Source organism: Pteropus medius, unplaced genomic scaffold, assembly GCF_902729225.1.
Source record: "Pteropus medius unplaced genomic scaffold, Ma_sr-lr_union100, whole genome shotgun sequence".
Lineage (NCBI taxonomy): Eukaryota > Metazoa > Chordata > Mammalia > Chiroptera > Pteropodidae > Pteropus > Pteropus medius.
In genome coordinates, this window is record NW_024340696.1 from 19,276,665 (window position 1) to 19,297,025 (window position 20,361).

General features: G+C 53.9%; 1 protein-coding gene across 21 annotated transcripts in view; it reads left to right on the forward strand.

Annotated features, from left to right (window-relative positions):
* Positions 1–411: 411 nt before the first annotated feature.
* Positions 412–20,361, forward strand: part of DGKZ (diacylglycerol kinase zeta) — a 32,172-nt gene continuing 12,222 nt past the window's right edge. For 3 of the 21 annotated variants that reach the window (XM_039868299.1, XM_039868317.1, XM_039868325.1), the window contains exon 1: positions 2,529–2,878. In XM_039868299.1, the coding sequence (XP_039724233.1) occupies positions 2,718–2,878 (161 nt within the window). In that variant the 5' untranslated portion in view covers positions 2,529–2,717. Of the gene's footprint in view, positions 603–2,528; positions 2,879–14,925; positions 15,051–15,124; positions 20,261–20,361 lie in introns of those variants that run through there. The other 18 variants (XM_039868278.1, XM_039868333.1, XM_039868266.1 and 15 more) reach the window with 13 other exon arrangements.

Genomic DNA, 20,361 nt, shown 5'->3' on the forward strand with positions numbered 1-20,361 from the left:
TTGTTACTTGTTAGATGGTGCGATGCTCACAGGGGTGTCGAGGAGAGAGAGTTGTGTGTGGGCTGAGCACCACCCCGGTAGTTATGATGAAGTGGGAGACCACAGCTGAACCAAGAGGTGAAGATTGGAGAGGTTAAATGGAGAGAAAAGCCAGGCTGGAGCCGAGGTTCAGATTCCAGCCCGGGCAGGCCTAGTGGCTGCCTAGCAGCAGCCTCTGACTCTTGGGGCTGTCTCTTGGCTGCTGGACTGGGCTTGTCCTCACCTGCCTCTCACTTTCCCGTGTAGTTCTTCTTGCCAGTCAGCCTCCCGTCCAAGCTAACTGAAGGTGCCTACGAGGACTGTGGTCCTATACTGGGGCAGTCAGCCGGCCTCTCACAGGGCCCCCTGGTCAGGAAGTGCCAAAAGAGGAAGAGAGTCGCCGGCAGGATGAGCGTACTGGGGGCCGGCCACAGTACTGGGGGAGGCTGCGATGAGGCCACAGCTCTGGGCCCCGCTGAGGCTCTGGGGTCGGAAGAAGAGGAGCGGCCGGGGGCACTGAGGCAGATGTGGCGCTACCGCTCCTGGGACGTGCCACAGATCCCAGCTGAGGCCCCTCAGACACAGTAGGTATTCAGGGTGGCCCGGGGAATGGGCACCTCCAACCCTCTCTGAGTCTTTTATCTGGAATGGGGCATTGTGGCAGAAATGAGGTTACCCACTGGTTGTCCAGCAGCTCAGCAGAGGCTCAGATAAAGGCAAAGGAGTCCTTGGCAGGGCGAGGGGAGCTCTGATGTTTTAATTGTTGGGGGGCATGTGGTGGAGGGCTGAGCTCTGCAGGAAGCTAAAAGTTGAGAGCACTAACAGTAGGGGGATCTGGGAAGAGGAGGCTCCCCAGGAATGTGGCACTGGATCTTGGATGCTCTAAGGCCTTGTGCAAACTCAGTGGGGTCTTCAGCAGCCTCTGGTCTCCTCCCTCAGAGCTTGGGGTCAGAACCATAGGGAAACTTCCCCAGAGGGGCCCATGGACCCCAAGAGGACTGTGTCAGGCCCACTCAGGGATTTCATTACCCTCCTCCTCACCATCCTAGCATCTGCTGCTGGCTGGAGGGCTAGTGCCCCACCTATCTGGTCAGACCTCCAGGCCCACAGGAAACTTTAAGGAAGCTAGAAAGTTCTGAACTTCTGTGTGCCGGCTATTTCTCAAAATCACAGGCTTGACACAGGTCACAGCTCCCACTGTTGGCTATACATGGCTGGCTAAGGCTGGAAAACAAGCTGCCAGAACCCCGGAGGAGAGGGTGGAATTGAAGGTGACACAAGACGTGCCTTTGCAGAAAGGAGCACTAACAGAAATAGTGGGCAGCTGATGTGGGCATCAGGGTGTCCGGGTTTGGGAGGGAGAAGACCACGCACTCCAGCTCCCTGATCTCCCTTTGTCAGCCCAGCAGAAGCTATCACAGGCTGCCCAAGCTGCTGATTCCCAAGCACGTGTGCTGGCTGTGCCACCACAGGCAACTGCTCTGGTTCCAATTGCTTTCCTTATCTTTAGAGAGGACAACCTCTTCTGCCCTTAGGGTGTGTTTGAGTGTGTCTGAGAGGCCTTCTTCTGATGGATGATGTATGTGTAAGAGATGTGGCAACCGGTGTCCTGGGGGGGTATTTGTGCATAGGAGAACGGTGTGTATGATCTGTGTGGGTGTGTGTGTCAGTGAATGAGAGTGTGTTCCTTATGTGTATGTATTTACGAGTGTGTAAGAGGTATGCAGGTGATTCTAGTGTAATAGATCTGCAGGTTCTGTTGGATGTTGGGAAAATGCTATTTGTTAGGAGTGTGCAAAAGGGTTGGAAACAACTGAATAGCTGTGGAAAGATGACTTTATATGAGAAATGTGTATGTTCTTTGTTGGTGTGTGCGAGGGTCACTTTGGTGTGACTTTGGTCCTGGTATATATTTCTGAGTGTGAGAAGCTAGGGTGGGAAGTGTCAGTTTTAGTAATGAGTGAGTGTAATTATGTGAGAGGTGCGTTTGTTCTGTGTGTATAGGGAGCATCGTTTGACTTTTATTCCCGTCGGTGTTATTTGGGAGAGCCAAGGGGGTAAGGGTGGAATTCTGTGAGTGGCTGTGAACGGGCACTGGGTGTGCAAGAGAGGTGTCTATTCCGTGTGGCTGTGGGAGGGAAGGTGGTGATCGCTGCCCTCACGAGTGTTCACTAGTGAGCGGGTAGGTTGGTGGTAGGGAGGGAGGGTGGGGAGGGGAGGGAGAGATGGTATGTGTCTGGGTGGGCACAGTGCTGCTGTGTCAGGCCAGAGATTCCGTGAAATCCAAAGAGAGATCCAGGCGGACCAGCGATTGTGGAGGCGGGGCCTCGATTGCCCCGCCCCCTCAGCCTGGTCCCCTCAGGCAGACCGAAGCGGGTTGCTGCGCAGCAGGCAGCCGGCAGAGGGCGCCGCGGGCCAGCGCCGCGGCGCAGCCGAGGGGGCGTGCTTGGCGGCGGGCAGGCAGCAGCCCAGCCAGCTATGCGGGGTCCTGCTGCCGCGGCTGGCGGCACTTCCTGGAGCGGCGGCCGCCGCTTCCCGGGCACCTGGGCGTGGGGCGCGGGGCCGCGCGGCGCGGGGCGGGCAGAGCGAGCGCGCGCCATGGCCGCAGCAGGCGGCGCGGAGCCGGCGTGTTGAGCCCCGGCCGCCGGCCCGGCATGGGCGTCTCCCGCGGGCCCGCCGCCGGCCGGGGCTAGGGCCGGATGGAGCCGCGGGACGGCAGCCCCGAGGCCCGGAGCAGCGACTCCGAGTCGGCCTCCGCCTCGTCCAGCGGCTCCGAGCGCGACGCGGGTCCCGAGCCGGACAAGGCGCCGCGGCGCCTCAGCAAGCGGCGTTTCCCAGGGCTGCGGCTCTTCGGTCACAGGTGAGCGGGGCGAGCATCGCGGCACCGGGCGGACAGCGCGCCTGGCACCGGGAGGCATCCTTGAGCCGCCTCGGTGCTGACACCGAGTGGAGGTCACCCCCCGGGCACCGCCGGTACGGGCTCTCTTGGCGTTGGCTCCGCTTGGGGGTCATCCCCCAGCGTCTCGGCACTGGCAGCGAGCGGGGGTCGTTCCCTGGCAGTGGCAGCTTAGCGCGTCTCCTCCGAGTTACCGAGGCAGGGTGAGCTTCCAACTCTCCAGCAGGAAGACAGAATCACCTCAGTCCCCTAGCACCAGCAGGTAGAGCCCCATGACTTGTTACTTACCCCTTCTTGGCGCTGATAGAACAGGGCTCCCTCGCCACCCCCCTGGACCTCGGTGGGGCCAGTTTGCCTACCACCACCACATGACATCTGCAGAACGTGGCCTCGCTGATACTGTCAGGGCACATGCTTGTCCCGCAGCACTGGTCACTGATTTAATCGCTCAGCATTTTAAGCCTTTCCTTTGAGTCGAGGGTGTCTGGCCACCTTTTCTACGGTGGTGCTCTTGATTAGCACGGAGACCCCAACATCCATCACTGCTAGGCAGTAGGCATCTCTCCCCCTACCCTCTTCCAGTCCTCCCCTTGCTGGGAAAGGGATCGTGTGGGCTGCAGTCTGGAATCTATGCGAAACGTTCAAGCTCCATCATGCCCCCTCCCCCAGCACGCCAAATCTCACCATTTTGTGCCTGTGACAGGGCTTTGACCAGGACCCTGGTGAGGAACTGGGGGGAGAGTGTGGAAAGATTGAGTGCAGGCAGCCCATGGCATGTGTGCGAAATTGGCTGGGAGTGCTTCCTGCCAGTGCAACCCTGGTGTAAGCTGAGGGAAGGTAGAGCCCCATGAGTACCCCACCTGGCGCCTTGGCATTTCTCCTGGCTGACCCCTGCCCTCCAGTGGTGGAGGAGCTTGCAGCCAATCAGCTAAGGACCCCAGAGCCAACTCAAACTGGACTCTGACCACTTGGAGTCTGCCCAAGGCCTCCCTCTCACTTTCCTTCAGTTGCTCAGGCTTTGTGGCATTTGGCCTCCCTGAGCTCTACCCTGTCCCTCCCCAGGGTAGACTTTACCACCAATAATGTGGGCGGTTTTCACCTGTTGGCGTCTCTGTAATGCTGACCTATACCCTCTGCCTGCCTTGCCCTGACCAGGGCCCTGCTCTTTGTACCTATGTTGCCAAGCACACTCAGAGATTTGGATTGTCACACTGGCAGATGGAGCTCCGTGGGGTCTTGCGAAGCCATGCAGGCTTCAATGTCATGTAAAACCGGGCAGGGAGCAAAGCTTCCAGTACCTCTGTTTTGTCACCCACAGCCCTACAAGATGGAGCAGTTTACACCCAGCTCTGCAGGATGTAGCCTCCAGTGTTCACAGGCTTCTAAAGGGGAGGGAGGAGCTCCGTGGGAGGCTTCCTGTCTCTGCCCACAGGGTACCAAGTGTTGGGCTCTCCTGACCTGTGGCTGTGCCCCTTCTGAAAGGCACAGGTCTGTGCATATAGGAATGAACCTCAGGCACATTTCAGGAGGAAGAACAAGAAGGAAGAGAACCAATAAGTACCTTTACGTCAGCGGTCCCCAACCTTTTTGGCACCAGGGACCGATGCTCCCATGAGAATCTAATGCCTGATGATCTGAGGTGGAGCTGAGGCTAGCGCTGGGAAGCAGCTACAAATACAGATGAAGCTTCGCTCGCTCACCACTCATCTTGGTACTGGTCCATGGCCCGGGGGTTGGGGACCCCTGCTTTACATAAGTCTCTAAAATAAGCAGGATAGGTGTTATTTCTCCATTTTTTTTTTATTAATGAGAAAAACAGAGGCTCAAAAAATATAAGTAGTTTGTCCAGAGTCACATAGTAAGGGGCAGATATAGAGACTGAACTATATTTTTATTCTAAAACCCACATCCCTTTCTCTGTACTAGCTTCCCAAACAGAACATCACAATGACTTAGGGAGCTTCAGGAAATAGATTCCTAGATCTTACCCTTGGCTTGTGTGACTCATCAGGTCTGGAGGTGGAGCCTGATGGGTTTTTTTTACCTCTTCTCAAGTGTTTCTAATGTGCTACTAAGTTTGCGAACCACAATATTACATCACTCTGGGGATGCTAAGTGATCCAGTAGGATGCTTAATGAGAAGAAAATCGAACAGCACCTCCAGAAGCATGTAAGGAGTGTCCCCTGTGTAGTAGCCCTGTGCTCTGGCAGTGAGACATTCAGAAACGAATTATTTGGAGAACCCAGTAGAGTCAAGGAGAGGGCAGTGGGAGCTCAGAGAATCGGATGCCCACTGGGACTGACTTCCCTCCCCTTTCTCTGATTGGAGGGCACCGGGACAAACATTTGTAACAACGCACCTGCTCTAGGCACTGCCCATTTAATGCTGTTTATTTGGTCCTGCCACCTTTACTGGTTGCCAGTCTCAGGTAAAAGTCCCTAGTGCTCCACCTGGAACTAACGCTCCATCTTTCCCCCAGGCTCCATGCTCATTTTTAACCTGTCTCTTTCTTCTGGCTGGGTGTCCACCCTTTGCAATTTCCCCATCCTGCTCCCCTCCCCTCCCATACACACCTCAAATCTTGGGACTGAGGTGTGTATGGGAGGGGCCTGATAAGCAAATAGACAGTGGCTAGAAGGGAGCATCAAGGATAACATAGATTGGGTATTGACCACGAAAGACATGTTGAGAAGTCTTCATTTGGATCCTGGCTCAGTGGTAGAGTTCTATAATCAATTAGCGTCTCCACTGTGGGCTTGGCGGGGGTGGGGGCGGGAGCGATGGTACCTGGGCATCATGTTTGCCTCCCTTTTCCAGTCAGGTAGAACAGTCTCTGAATGGCAGCCTCTTTGGAATCTACTTAAGAGACTTCTCCTTAAAGCCAGCCTCAGCTCCCCACAACTGACTTCACCATCTTGTAATCTGGGGAGCAGTTTGTCATCTCCCCTTTTTTAGCCAAGTAAGAAACAAAGCTGAGTCATGATTTTCCCCAGCTCCGTTCTGCCGTACCTATCCTTGCTGGGAACCATCATCCCCCTCCTGGGAGAGAAGGTGCCGGCTAGGCCCCAGTCCCAGAGTCTGGCTTTTCCTTTATCCTTACCATTCAGATTCCATTGGCCTAAGGGGTGGTCAGTCAGAAGAGAGGGATGTTAATTCTGTTTCCTCTTCCTCTTCCAGGGCCCACCTGGAGGGAAGACTTGCTTATCCTTTGGCCCAGTCCTGGCAGCCTGACCCTGGGCAGGTCACACAGCTTGTGGATTAGCTGGTTTTGCACTCTAGGGGCATCAGTAATTCCCTGGCAATTTACACATCTCGACATAAAGCGCCTTGGCCTGCAGAGCTCCTTCAGAGCCTGAGCACTGGCTCTGCCACCCCTGCCCTTCTTTAGTGCTCAAAGTCCGTAGTTCTCAGAGGGCAGGAAATGCACCTGTGGAACAAGTTTAAGACAATAGGTCCCTTTTAGAGGTGATGCCACATTGCCCCAAGTGAACATGATCCCAAAGTCTAAGCTGGCAGAGGGTGCCTGCTGGGCAGCCTGAGTGGAAGCAGCCCTGGTCTGGGTTGGTTTTGCAATAACTGAGAGGGACGTGTTGAGGGACGCCTCACGCTCAGAAACGAGAATCCCTGTCCATGGCACTGAGATGCCTAGAGGAAAAGGAGTCTCTCTGAGTGGTTTGTCTTGCTCAAGCTAATACTGGGAGCAGCCCAGGTGGCCAAGGGAGGTGGGTACAAGACAGTCCCTGGGTTCACACCAGTTTGGGAAGAAAAAGGGACCTCAGTGGCTGAGCTGTGCATCCGTTCACCCCACTTGGCCAGCTCCTCAAACAACATGTGCCAGTGTGGAGCTGGCCAAGATCAGGAATTAGGGTAGGACTCTGTCTTCCCTCCGCTGCCACACACCCACCTGTCTCTAGCTTACAGGTCCAGGAATGGTTGGGCAACTCGTGTCATTTTCTTTCCATGCCATATTCTGGAAAGATGAACTCTTAGGATGCGGAGCCATCCAGGACTCTCAAATTGGCAGAAGAGAGCATGAGAGTGGGTGTCCTCCAGTCAAGGACAGAGGAAGGACTGAGTGGTCCTAGTCAGAGAAAGCTTAGGCTCTGGGCAGCTGGAAGGGGGCTGGGGGGAGAGAAACAGACCTACTCTCCTGGGCTTCCTAGAGCCCTCTCCAGAAGTCACCAGTCGCCACCTAAACAGAGGTGGAGGTGAGTGGGCACACTGGCCCTGAGGCTTGGCCTGTGCTGGATCCTAGGAGAAGCAGAGGTCGGGTCCCTGTACCCCAACAAAGGCAAGAGAGAGAGTTTCAAGGTCCAGAAGCTGATGAGGGAACTTGCTTTGCAGTATCCTAGAGCAACACAAGGGGGCGACAGCCACCATTGTGGGAAGGGTAGGGGAAGAGAGATTCTTTCTGCTAGTCCACTTGCACCAAAGACCTACTGTGGGTGGACCCATAGACACCTCCTACTGGTGAGTTACTTGATACTCTGGCTGCCAGGGTGGAGCCAATCAGAATTCAGCAGAAGGCAGGCTGAGCAAGAGCTTCCGCATTACCTGTTCTAACCCCTCCTCCTCCCTGAAGGTTGAGGCCTGGTGAGGTGTCTTTGACTGGGCCAAGGGGTTCCCTAACTCTAGGGTCATGTCAGTTTGAACCACATCACAGAACCCCAAAGCCGCCTCTGCTCTCTGAAAATTCCTCATCTGGAACCTTTCAGCCTGCCCTCTACCTGTCATCCTGAAGGCTGCTGCTGCCACCTGAGCAGTTCCATAAGTCAGCATTGGGGGTGGGGTGGGCGTGGGGATAGAAGAGGGATGTACTATACCTGCATCTACTGTTACACCTGCATGTAGGCTCACCAGCTCCCCTTGTTCTTGGGTGGGATTAGTAGTGTGCACCTCTGGGTGGTGCCAAGCACTCATTTCTTGCTCCCCTGGATTGCTTCCTCTGTGTTTCATGTGTGGGGCCCCTGATATCCTTAGGTATCAGCCCCACATAGAGCCTGCAATTTGATTCCCCACCCCCATGGTTCTCAGCATGGCCTGGCTGGTAGTAGGTCAGTAGTAGGTGGGAGCCTTGGAAGGCAGTTTCAGGTGGGGAAAGGGTAGGCCAGAGCAGTGAGCAAATGCCCACGAGGACCTGTCATTCTGCAGTTGTACCTTTTTGCCTTCTTCCTTGGCTGAGACACCAGAAACAAGGTTAGGTGATGGAGAGGAGTTTCGAGTGAGACCAAGGGCTCTGTGGCCCAGAGAGAGGACAGGGAGGCTGAGACGGGCACTGCTATCTCCCCACCCCGTACTCCCCTGCATCCAGGTGAGTGGTGTGCTCGCTCATCTTTCTTGGGCAGCTAACCGTTGCCAGAAGCTTATCAATCCATCAATTTCAAGTAATCACAACAACCTCGTAGTTGGTTTTATTCCTATTTTACAGATGAGAAACCAAGGCTTGGAGAGATCGGGGCATGGCCCAGGATTGCGCAGCTCTCACTGGAGCCCAAACCCAAGGATCTTTCCACTACACCAGGCTGCCCTGCTTACTAGCACTCTTTTCTTTCATTCCTTTATTTTCCCATCCCTAAGCTGGTGGAGCCTGAAAAGAGGTTTGTGGGCTCCATGAGATTCAGTGAGAGAGATTTTTGTCTCACGTGGGAGTAAGACCCACGAAGTGATCTGCTCCTGGACCACCAGGAAAACTGCCACCAGGATCCTAACTTCAGGAGGAGCAATACTGGGCTGCAGGAGACCCTTGAGTAGGGAGACTGGGTTGTAAGCAGGTTGTCATGTGGCTCCCTGGCTGGGTCTGGAATGGAGGGGCAAGTCTGTGACCTTTTATCTTGCTTTCAAAGTGCACCGGACATGTTTAAAGGAGCCCCCAATATCACCCAGGGGTCACTGGGTAGCTTCTGGCCTGGGGAGAGATGCCTTAGGACAGCACAATACATGGGACCTCATTTGTACCCAGTACCTCTTGGTGAGAGGTCTGAAGAGAGAGGGAGGGCCCCAGAGCCCTCCCCCTCCAGTTTCAGAGGCCTCCTCCCCCTTGTCCCTGGCAGAGTGCCAGTTCAGAGCTCCCACAAAGAGGCCTCTCCCCTGCTGGGGCTGAGCCCAATCACAGCACATGCCAAAATAGCTGTCTGGGAGCCTGGGCCTGCGCCTCCCACGCCCCAGCATCTCTCAGGTTAACAGCTTGCCTGTCTCTCCGCCCCCCTTCCCCAGCTTGCTGACATTTCACTGAGGCGGGGGCAGTTGTGAAAGGGGGCAAGCTGGTTCCTGCTCCCCAGCCCACACAGACACCCCACTGACACAACCTGCCACCCACTTGCCCTCCTCTGCAAGACATCCTTTAAAGGGAGACCTTCCTTCTGGCCCTGCAGACATGGGGCTTCTACTGTGAGACAGTGTGAGGAACACACTCAGGGTTCCATGCCATCCTCGGAAGGCCCAAGGCAACCTCAGAGAACTGTTGTTCTTCTGGGGGTCTTTTTTAAAAATTACTTAAGAATCTTTTAAAAGCATTAAGTATTTTGCAATTAGAAAAGTATACAGAATAATGTAACACCGCCACTTAGCTTGCTCAGATGTTACCATTATGCCATCTTTGCTTTACGCAGAGCTGGAGGCCCCCATGTTTCCCTCCCCCAAGGAAACCACAATCCTGGTTCTGGTGTTTGAATTCCCATGCCTGTTTTAAAATTTTTCCCTACATAGATATGCATCCATAGCAACATATAGTACTGTTTTGTATGTGTTTCGCTCTTGATTTGAATGGTGTACTGTGCATATCTTGAGTTTAGGTTTTTCTCTATATATTGTTTTGGACATTTAACCATCTTGAAACAGCATTAGTGAACTCTTTTAACTGCCATCTACCATTCCCTTTTGTAATTGCCCAGCAGCTTATTTGCTTAATATCCTGTTGATGGACATTTAGGTCCTTGGCAGTTTTTTTGCCCTTGCAAGCGATCCTTCACGTCTCCTTGTGTTTTCTCTCCATCAGTGCTCGGTTATAGACAGGGTGGTAATATCTTCAGCTTAGGTAGTTGCCAGATTGCACCCCAAACTGGTGGTCCTAATTTTTAGGTCTCTGGAGTTATTTTCTTTCTTCAAAGTTTTGGTAAACTGAGAAATTGGTTATGCGCAAACACTTTTTCAAGCTTGCAACAGTCCCACAAGAGAGACAAGGTAGGTGTTACCCCCATTTATCAGATGAGGAAATTGAGGCTCAGAGTAAGAGACTTGGCTTGAGGTCAGATAGGTCAGGAATCCCCAACCCCCAAGCCGTGGACCTGTAGGTCTGTGGCCTGTTAGAGACGGGCGACACAGCAGGAGGTGAGCAGCAGGCGAGTGAGAGTGAGCTGAGAGCGAGGAAGCGTCATCAGTATTTGCAGCCGCTCCCCAGCGCTAGCATCTCCACCTCAGCTCCACCTCAGACCAGCAGGCATTAGGTTCTCATGGGAGCACCAGTCCCTGGTGCCAAAAAGGTTGGGGACCACTGAAGATGATCAGAGGCAGAATCCCTGTGGACCTTAGAGTCCAAATCCTCAGAAAAGACCACTCAGAAATTTGAGGCACAGTTTCTGCCTCAAAGGCAGGAAAAACCCTTGTGCGGGGTGAATGGGAGCTTTGGGGGCCAGGTGGAGCCTCAGGGGCTGACAGCTGATTGTGAGTTCTTCTAGGAGATGGAGGAGGGAGCAACATCAGCAGAAGTTTCAGAGGGGGATTTAAGTTTTGAATGAAGGGTGAAAAGGAATACTGCTCCTGGCAGATGAGGAGTGGGAGCCCACTACAGACACAGGAGAAGGCAACAAGAGGGACTGGTCCCGAGAGAAGAGGGAGCCAGCAGAGGGTTTGTAACACTCCCAGCAGGGGGTTGGGAGACTCATAGGGAGACATATCCGGCATTCCATCAGGAATCAGTTTCAGTATGTGCCTCTGAGACACAAGAACTCAGCCCAAACCAGCAACTTGTGCACCTGGTGTACCCGCTGCTGGCAGGAAGGCCTTAGGAGCTAGCCAGCTGCTGGGTCACTGTGCTGTCCTGAAGTCTTTTGCTCAGCTTGATCCATGCGGCTGAGTGGAGACCATTTACTTTTCCCTCCATTCACTCTTTAAACTGCTTCCGGCACTTCTAGACCCTGGGGATGCAATTAGGAGCAGGGACGGGCTTAGTGGGGTGGAGGGGGGAGCCTCACAGTCTAGTGGAGGATACAGACTTGTAAACCAGCGCTGATGGCCCAGAATAACAGAGAGCCAGGAGCCAGAGCGTGGGAGCAGCTAACCCTTTGGGAAAGGGGGCTGGGTAGAACTTTACAGCAGAGCTGATGTCTGAGCCAATTCTCGAGAGGAAATAGATGAAGGCAAGTTCACTAAGCAGAAGAGGGGAATGGTGTTCCAGGTAGAGAGACAACCGGGTGCCAAATGTGCAGGCACCAGGAGACCAACAGTGCTTTGTTTGACAGAAGCAGCTAGAGGTTGAGAGTGAGGGGGTGAGAGCTCAGGCCTGGAGCAGGCTCCTGGGTTGGAATCTCAGCTCTGCCACTTACTAGCTGCATGACTGCAGGCAAGTTATTTTATGTCTTTATGCCTCAGTTTCCTCATCCAGAAAGTGGGGATAATAATACTATATTTATGAAATTAAATTAATATTTATAAAACTCTTAGTACAGTGTCTGGCACAGAGACTGTGCCATTTTATTTGTCAAATAAAATATAAAAAGTATGAAAGGGAGATGGGGGAGGATGCTGAGAGGCCTGTTGACTGCCAGGCCCAGGTCTTTGCATTTTGCTCAGCTGACCGTAGAGAGCCAATCTAGGGTAATGGGACACTTTAGAATGAATTCTAGTGGCAGTGGGAGGATGACGTGGAGGAGAGGCTCTAAAGGAATGAGTTACTCTTTCCACAAATAATTCTCTAGGGCTTACCAGGAGCCAGACCCTGAGACAGCTACTCAGAACATGAAAGGGAGACTGGGGATGTTTCAGCAAGGAGCTCAGAGCTAGCGTCCTGGCCCAGCCCCCACACATCTGATGCAGCCCCCACTTTCTCACCACCCTCCCCTCGTGACTTCATGTGGCCAGATCCTGCGGTCCAGGTTCAAAAGGAAAGCCATAGAGAACATGGAGTGGCAATGGCAATGGCACCTCAGTTGGGACCTCAGTTGTAACTCTTTGGATCTTTTGGAGAAGAGAGGAAGGTAACTGATAAAACAAAGGCTGTTGCCATCCCCTTGTGCCCAGCAAAGAGAAGTGGTCTGGGCAGTCTGGGCCTTGTGGTCAGCCCTTAGGTGCAGTACCCAAAGTGGAGGAAGCCCTTCTCTTCCCTTATGGCTCTGGCCCCTCCTCCACGGAATTCCCTGTTCCTTCCTCCTGAGCTGATCGCAGTAAACAGGGACTCAGTGCTAGCACTGAGCTGGGCATGCCCAGATACACTGGACCTGGTCCCTGCCCCACAGGAGCTTGTGGTTCGGTGAGTGAGAGGAATGAAGCGTATGGATTTGAAAGTATCAGGACTTCCAGGGGTCTAGTGGCGGAGGAGCCACGTGGGTGGGGGTGGTGTGAAGCTATCAGTGAGAGGAGTGTATTCTTGGCCAAGGCAGCTATGAGCAGGTGGGATTGTGATATAGAGTGGGGAAGGAGGCCAATATTCCAGGCAGAAGATAGGCCATGCGCAGGGGCACAGCAGTGAGCTCAGGCACAGCCAGATTGGGGGGCAGAGAATAGCTTGGGTTGGTTAGAACCAAGGGTTTGTGTCAAGGCATAGGAGGCCAAGTTAGTGCCACACCGCAGAAGCCACATTTGCCAGACTGGACGATTTGGAATTCATTCTGAATTAGTGGTTCCCAGAGTATGGTCTGGGGGAGGTGAGGCTGGACTCTCAGAGGATTGGTGAGGTCAAAACTATTTTCATAATAGTACTTTCAGAGCTGCCCTGGTTCAGGCCCTTTTCACCGTGTTAACATTTGTACTGATTGTGCCAAAGCAATGGTGAGTGGAACTGCTGGAACCTCAGCACAGATCAAGGCAGCGGCCCCCACACGAACTGTTAGCCACTGTGCTCCTGACCCCATGCTCACAACAGGGGCAAAAATACAATAAAGGTATTAATTTCATGAAGCCCAGACCCTCGAGTGTGTGTCTTTTTAAATATTCTGTGAAGAATTGTGAAACATAGATAAGGCACTTTAAACCATGGTGGATATCTTGAAAAGCACTTTTGTGGGTTACAAGCTATACTAGTCACTTTTTTTAAGGAATACTATTTTAACTTGAAAGAACACCTGGCAGACAAAACTTTCAGCTTGGCTATTTGGTAGACATTTTTTCAAAATGAATGAAATGAGCTTGTCAGATCAAAAATGGTATCAGTGTTTAGTATTGATAATAAAATTTGAACTTGCGAGGGAAAATCAGAATTTTGGAAACCTTGTATCCACTATCTAGAGGCTGACAACTTCCCAAGACTTAAGGAGTTTTCTAATGAGATTGGTAGTAATGTTAGCAAGTGTGATTTCTTTGATACTGTATAATGAAATGTGTCAACACTTGGAAGATCTGCATAACTCAGTAAACCAATATTTTCCAAAGACCAATACTTGTTGTTACAAGATTCAGAATGCAAGATGGACCAGTGAAAAGTTCATTGGTATAGTTTCACATTCCACATAGCCACTAACCTTTAAGAAAGTACCACGTGTCATATTTTGGTATAGTAGCAAAGAAGATTACCTGTAATTGCCTGAACAAGCTAGTAAAATACCCCTTCCTTTTCTAACTACTTGTCAGCGTGAGGCAGAATTTTCTTCATGTACTTCAGAACATATCGCAACAGATTGTCTGGCAAAGGGAGTCATGAAAACCTAGCTGTCTTCTATTGAGGCAGCCATTAAAGAGATTCACAAAACTTAAAACTTGCCACCCTTCTTGCTAATTTTTTTGTTTTAGAAAATATAGTTTATTTTTCATAAAAGTATGTGATTTATATTAACATGTAATGGGCTTATTGTTTTTAAACAAATTAATAAATATTTTAAACATTTCTCAGTTTTAATGTTTAATATGGTAAATATGAGTAGCTATAACCTGCATAAACAAAACCTTCTTGGGATCTTTTTAATTTTTACGGGTGTAAGGGGCTCCTAGGACCAGGAAGTTTGAGAGTTGCCACTCTAGTCCCTAGGGAGCCAGGAGCATAAGGAGGAAGGCATTCTGGGTGTGACATGGGCTGGTCTCTCCTGAATACAAGCCAGGCAGCTCTGACAGGACCCCTCAGCAGGACTGGGAGACACAGAGTCAGGAATCCCAGCTCAGCCACTTTTGAGTTATAGGTAGTCACTTGCCTCCACGACCCTCTGGGTGTCCTGTTGTTCAGCTAGGACTAGAATGCTGCTCTTGAAGGGGAATTATAAGCTTCCTATCTGATAATGCTTGTAAAAAAGTGTAAGTTGTGAAACCCTTGACAGATATTTATTTTTGTGGTTATTTTGTCAAGCCAGTGCTTAGCTATCTCAGATGCTTTCCCAGATCCCAGAAAACCTGTTCAGAGGATGTAAGAAGGTGTTAGGTAGCCAGGAGAGAGGGAAGCTGGCCTGACCTCCACTACTACTTCCTCCCCAGACCACTACCCCCTCACCCAGACCCCACCCCCGTCCCCGCCACCCCCAGAGCTGAGGCAGGGGCTGTGCTATAAGGGGCGCCAGGTGAAGAGAAGGCTACTGGGCAGTCGCTTACCCAGGCTCTGGGACTTTGGGGAGCTAAAGCCAAGAAGCAAGACTCTTGCGTGTGTGGTGCGTGCGCGCGTGCGTGCATGTGTGTGTGTGTGTGTGTGTGTGTCTGTGGGTGTGTCCGCCCACCGGCTGCCTGCTTACTGCAGGGCCGGGAGCCACTGCTGGGAGAGGAAGTTCAGTCGGTTACCAATTGGGTTATTTTCATAACGGCTGTCTCAGGCTCGGGGGGAGGAGGGCGGCGAGGGGGAGGGGGCAGAGGAGCAGCCACAGCAGCTCGCTCTCCAAACTAGGACTTGCTCAGCCAGAGCCCGGCAGCCTGGAGCTGGAGCCAGAGTCGGGGGCTCGCCTGCCCACGGGGACCCCAGCCCCCACCAGCTCGCCCACCTCCTGCCTACAACCCTGCCTTCCAGATCAGGTCAAAGGGGGCTCCCCCAACCCTTGCCTTCTGCTTTCTTCTGTATCTGTCTGGGTGGGTTTGGGGAGGGGTGGATCCGGGTGGGCCCAGGCACTACTATCCCTAGAAGAGGCTCCTGAAGCTGATGGAAAAAGAAAGGAAAAGGGAAAGTGTAGGTGGGCCGCCTGCCCTCACCCAGGGCGGACCCTTTGGAGGTCAACATTACTGGCCTAGTCTCCTTTACCATGCAGGCCCACCTGCTCCCCGCTATGCACTTCTGTTTGTTTTGTTTTGTTTTGGCAGGATCCCCTTAGTGAGTAGAGATTTGGAGAAGTTGGGATCCTGCCTTGCTGCTGTCCCCGCTTGGGAGCACAGCAGCCAGAGGTGGCTTCTGAGCAGCAGCCCCTTGGGGAGATAGCTCCAGGCCCTTGCTCTGTGGCTGCTGGGAATGGGGCCCTGCTCACAGCATGGAATTAGCACTCTGGCTAACCCCACAGGGAGTCCTGTTCAAGCACCTCTAGAGGCAGAGGAGTCCCTGGGGGCCAGGCCTGGCACCAGAGACAGAGGACAGTCCTCACAGTATGAGCAGACACCCAGGTACTTCTGGTTGCCAGGTTCTGTTCCTCATGTGGTAGGTGGTGGCCACCCTGGGTACTCCTGCTTCCCTTTCTGGGTTCCCACCCCCACCGTGGGCAGAGACAAACTCCACACGCCTTGTGTCTGCTGTGGGTGTAGGCCCTGCCACACCCCTTCTCTCTGCCAGGTGTCGTATCATCAGGTACTTTATACCATCTTCTCACCAGAACGTCTGTTATACCAACCCTCTGAACTAGGGTGGTATCATCCCCATTTTATAGATGAGGACATTGAGACTCAGAACGTTAATCGATCAGTCCAGGAAAGCAACGGCAGATGCAGGATTTCAAAGCCTTTGGGCTTTTCCACTTGAACTAACAGAGTGCGAGATAGTCTAGGCTGGGAAGTGAAGAGTCCTGACCTTTCTAGCTGGAGCACACATGCTGCTCACCCCCACTGGCAGCTGCCATGGCTCAGCTGCCCACAGCCACATTCACTGCTCTTTATCAAAGGTGCATGGCCACATACTACCATATGTGTGTCTCCCGTAGTTTCCTTTGTCCTCCCTAGGCCCCCAAAAGCTAGCTGGAGGTTGATGGAGCCCATGAGCCCTTTCCCAGCCTGTCCCCTCTGGGTGTGAGAGGCTTCCCCCAGGCCCTCCACTGAGAGGCTGGAGGGCAGCCAGTTTGCTTTGCTGCTGGTATCAGAACCCTGTGGGGCTTCCTTCAGTGACCTTTACACATACTTCATGGTGTGTTGAAGGTGACGGCATGAGGTGAGAAGAAGCTACTGCTCAGAGCTGTGCTATGGGAAAAGGCTCCAGGTCCAGGCAGGAAAAAGGCTGGGACAGGCCTGAGGCCAGGCTGGGCTTCTGACCAGACCCTGGAGAAGCCTCAGCAGAGATAAAAAAAGTCAGAGGTCAGGCAGTTGCTGACCAGAGGACAGAGGTTTCTATGGAGACCAGAGGAACAGGAAGCATAGCGTCTGGGGGAAGGGGGTATTTGGAACATAGGGACTTAGGTGCCAGGTAGGAGAGCTTGTCATAAAATGTCAAATCAGCCAGGCTAACAGCCTCCTTGGACAAATAAAGAAACTGAGGCCTGTGAACGGACAGCTTGGCACATGGTCACACAACACTGTCCTGGCCTGCCTTGCTCCCATCTCTGAGTGACTGTACCTAGACAGACATGGACCTGGGGCTGCCCGGCAATGTGCGGGCCAGAGCACTGTGGGAGCACCCCTAAGCTGGCCCCTTGTTGTGAGGCAAGACGTGTAGACGACCTCATCCTTCTGGCCTCTCTTGTCTGTGGGGCTCAGGGGCAGCAGGCCGGGCCCAGCCCTCACGGCCGCCCACAGAGTGCCTGCAGCACCTCCCCCTCCCCTAACTGTGGCCTTTTGTTTTCTGGGCGACACTAGCATCAGGCGGTATGTCCGGGTGACTAATCTCCTCCAGGCTGGGCAGCTGTCACAGGGCAGCCTGACCAGACGGGCGGAGAAAGCTGACACCGTGGGGGAATGCTGGCAAGCCAGTGCCCTGGCAGCAGTGGGCAGCTGGGCCTTCAGGCTCCTCTTCCTAGGTGCAGAGCAGACCCTAAGTCAAGGAGACCAGCGTTCAGGTCCTGGTTCTGCCACTGACCAGCTGTGTGGCCTTGGGCACATTGCTCTACCTCTTCAAGCCTTGGCTCCGTCATCTCTGTAACGGAGCCATTCGTCCTGCTGCCTCACGTGGTTGTGGCGAGGATCCGATGAGATGGTAACTTAAAGTGCTCAGCCCAGGGCCTGGCACTTAGTAGGTGTTCAGTAAATGGGACCATTATGGTTCTTATTATGGTTCCCTTCCCTACCCCGTCCCACTTTAGTCTCAGCCTCGTGGCCCAAGAGGAAAGACCCTACTCCCTACAGCATCTCTGGAGTGCAGGCTTTGCCTTCACATAGAGTTGGGTTCCAGCATTGGCACTAAACTGACTAGCTGTGGACTTCGGGCAAGTTGCTTCTTTGTGCCTCAGTTTCCCATCAGGAACATGGCATGAAACAATACCTATTTAGGGTTACTATGGCTTATTAAATGATATACATGTTTGTAAAGAGCTCAGCCCAGTGCCTGACACTTGGGGGAACTCAGTAAATGTTAGCCAGGATGATATTGATTTTAGGAGGCAGCCAAAGGCGCTCTCCTCTGGTCACCCACAGAGCTTACCTCCTGCCTTCTTCCCTATCACCTGCAGGGACTGGGACTATAACAGGCAGAGAACAAGAGCCGGGTCTCAAACACTGCTCCCCCAAGAATGGCAGCCTCCACTCCTCACTGATCACAGGAGCTCAGACACCTTGGCTCGCATCTGCCTCCCCTCCAGTATCCCTGCACCCATCCAGGCTCTGGCCTGACGCTGCCTTCTCAGACCCATGGGGCAGTAGAAAATCAAAGCGGGTGGGTAGGTAGGTGGGTGGGAGGAGTAGACGATAGATATGCAGCGAGGCCTGACTCCTCAAGCGCCTCATCTCCCGCTGTTTTTCCAGGGCTTCCACCCACCATGCCTAACCTCTGCCAGACCTTCAGCAGGGAAAAGTATTTCTCCTGTAACCCCAGGCAGATGCCCCACGGCCATGACTTGGACCTCCCTGTGGCTGGCAGAGCCCTGGAGAGCATCTGATGGAGTGACACAGGCACCCCTGGGCGCTCCAAGGCATTGCCCCCACCAAGCCTTGCCAGGCTTCCTGCTCTTCCTCCACTGTTAGGGAGAGATGAGGGCACAGGTGATCGCAGTGGCCTGTGAAGAAGAGGTGGCAGGAGCAGGTGAGCTGACAAAGGAAGCAGAGCACATGTTCAAGACCAATCAAGGGGCGATGGTTTGAGCAGGGATGGTTGCCAAGGGCCCTCCCTCCCTGGAGGTGGCTCAGGGCAGCTCAGTTTGCAGTTGTGAGATTTGGGGCTTCTAGCATTGGCCCCTAGGACAAGGTACAGTTCACAGGCACCCTCAGCGACAGAGCTAGGAGGGTTTTCAGACATCACGCAGTACTTTCACACATGGGATGATGTCTGTACTGTACCTCTTCAGTAGGGTGAGACAGAGCAGTCTAGTTCCAGAAAAGTTCTTACTTTCAGTCCCTCAGAGACACATACAGGCATGCGCTCACACGCAGAATCCGGAAGGCTTTCTCTTGGCTCAAGCCTCTCGTTGCTTCCCATACAGAGCCCCCCTGGGTGAAGACTGGGGTGGCTTCTCTCCCTGTGCGGCTGCCTCTCCAGGTCTCTGAGTGTTTTATTTCCCCAGGGTCCTTTGATCTGTGAGGCAAATGTCAGACCCTCTCCATTTCTAGGTGCCAGTCTCAGCCTGACCCCAGGACTGGGGCTAAGAGAGTCAGGGGGTCTTGTCAGGACTGTTTCTTTTCAAAGAACCTTGTTTTATTACCATGGCTTGGTTTGTGCCATGTCCCTGCCTTATGTGGGTGCAAAACAAAGGCCTGATGAGAGGAAAAGCCTTGCCCTTGGCCCCTCAGTCTGTCTAGGCCAACTCCGAGCTAGAACCCAGGACTCCAGACTTCCAGTTTCCTTTTTCTTTTTATCAGCTTCAGGCAAGCAAGTCTAAGTCTTTTAGGCCAGGACTTTGTGGATTATGGTGCCTGGACAGGATAAGCCAGGATGGGTAGCCGGAAGCCCCTCCTACCCATTACTCCTGGGGCAGGCAAGGGGTATAACTGGGGACAACGCTAGTGTTTCCAACAGTGGTAAATGTGGGCTCCCCTGATAATTCTCTGGTTCCCTCAAACACCCCATTTACTGAGTCAGAGGCCATAGTTCCCCCACCCCAAGTGTCTCTGCTCAAACGGCAGAGGCTGTGACTGGGCTCCTGGGCACAGGGTGGGCCATGGCCTGGCCAGCTGATGCCCCTGGTCTCTGCCCAACAGCCACCCGCTTGTCCCTACATGGCGACCTTTTTTAGGAGACACTTCCAGCGGAAGGCCCCAGGCCCTGGAGAGGGGCAGCGGCGTCCCAGCGGTGTGGGGCTGCCCACGGGCAAGGCCCGGCGCCGCTCCCCAGCTGGGCAGGCCTCTTCCTCGCTAGCCCAGCGGCGCCGCTCCAGTGCACAGGTCCAGGGCTGCCTCCTGGGCTGTGGGATGCGGGCCCGGGGCACCAGCCGCCGCCGATCCAGCACTGCACCCCCCGCCTGCAACCCCCGCTTCACCGTGGATGAGGTGCCCATCCTACCGCCTGCCAGTGTGGGGGCACAGCTTCTGGGTGCACCCCTGCCGTTGGCCAAGCTTGTAGGCATGAGTGAAGAGGAGGAGGAGGAGGAAAAGGAAGGGGTCCAGGAGGAGGATGTGAAAGTTGCAGCGTTGAGTTCCACTCAGCAAGGCACCAAGAGACCAGGGTCACCCCCGTACCGGGGCATCCGGCCCCTTCTGCCCGTGCCTCGTTGTCTGCGCCGAGCCTCCTCCCACCTACTCCCTGCCGATGTGGTGTACGACCGCGCCCTCTGGGGCCTGCATGGTTGCTATCGGCGCCTCAGCCAGCACCCTGGCCTTGGGAGCCGAAGAGCCTCAGGCACCACAGCTGGCCCTGCGATGCCCGCCTGTGTGCGCCCCCTCTCCCGCAGGCGCCAGGTAGCCCTGCGGCGCAAGTCGGCCGGACCCCAGACGTGGAGCGCCCTGCTCGCGTAGGTATAGCTGCGGCTGGCAGGGCGAGCAATACAGCCTCCAAGCCGGCTGGCATGGAGCAAGGGCCTCAAGGCTGTCTGGCCTGAGGGCACCCCACTTC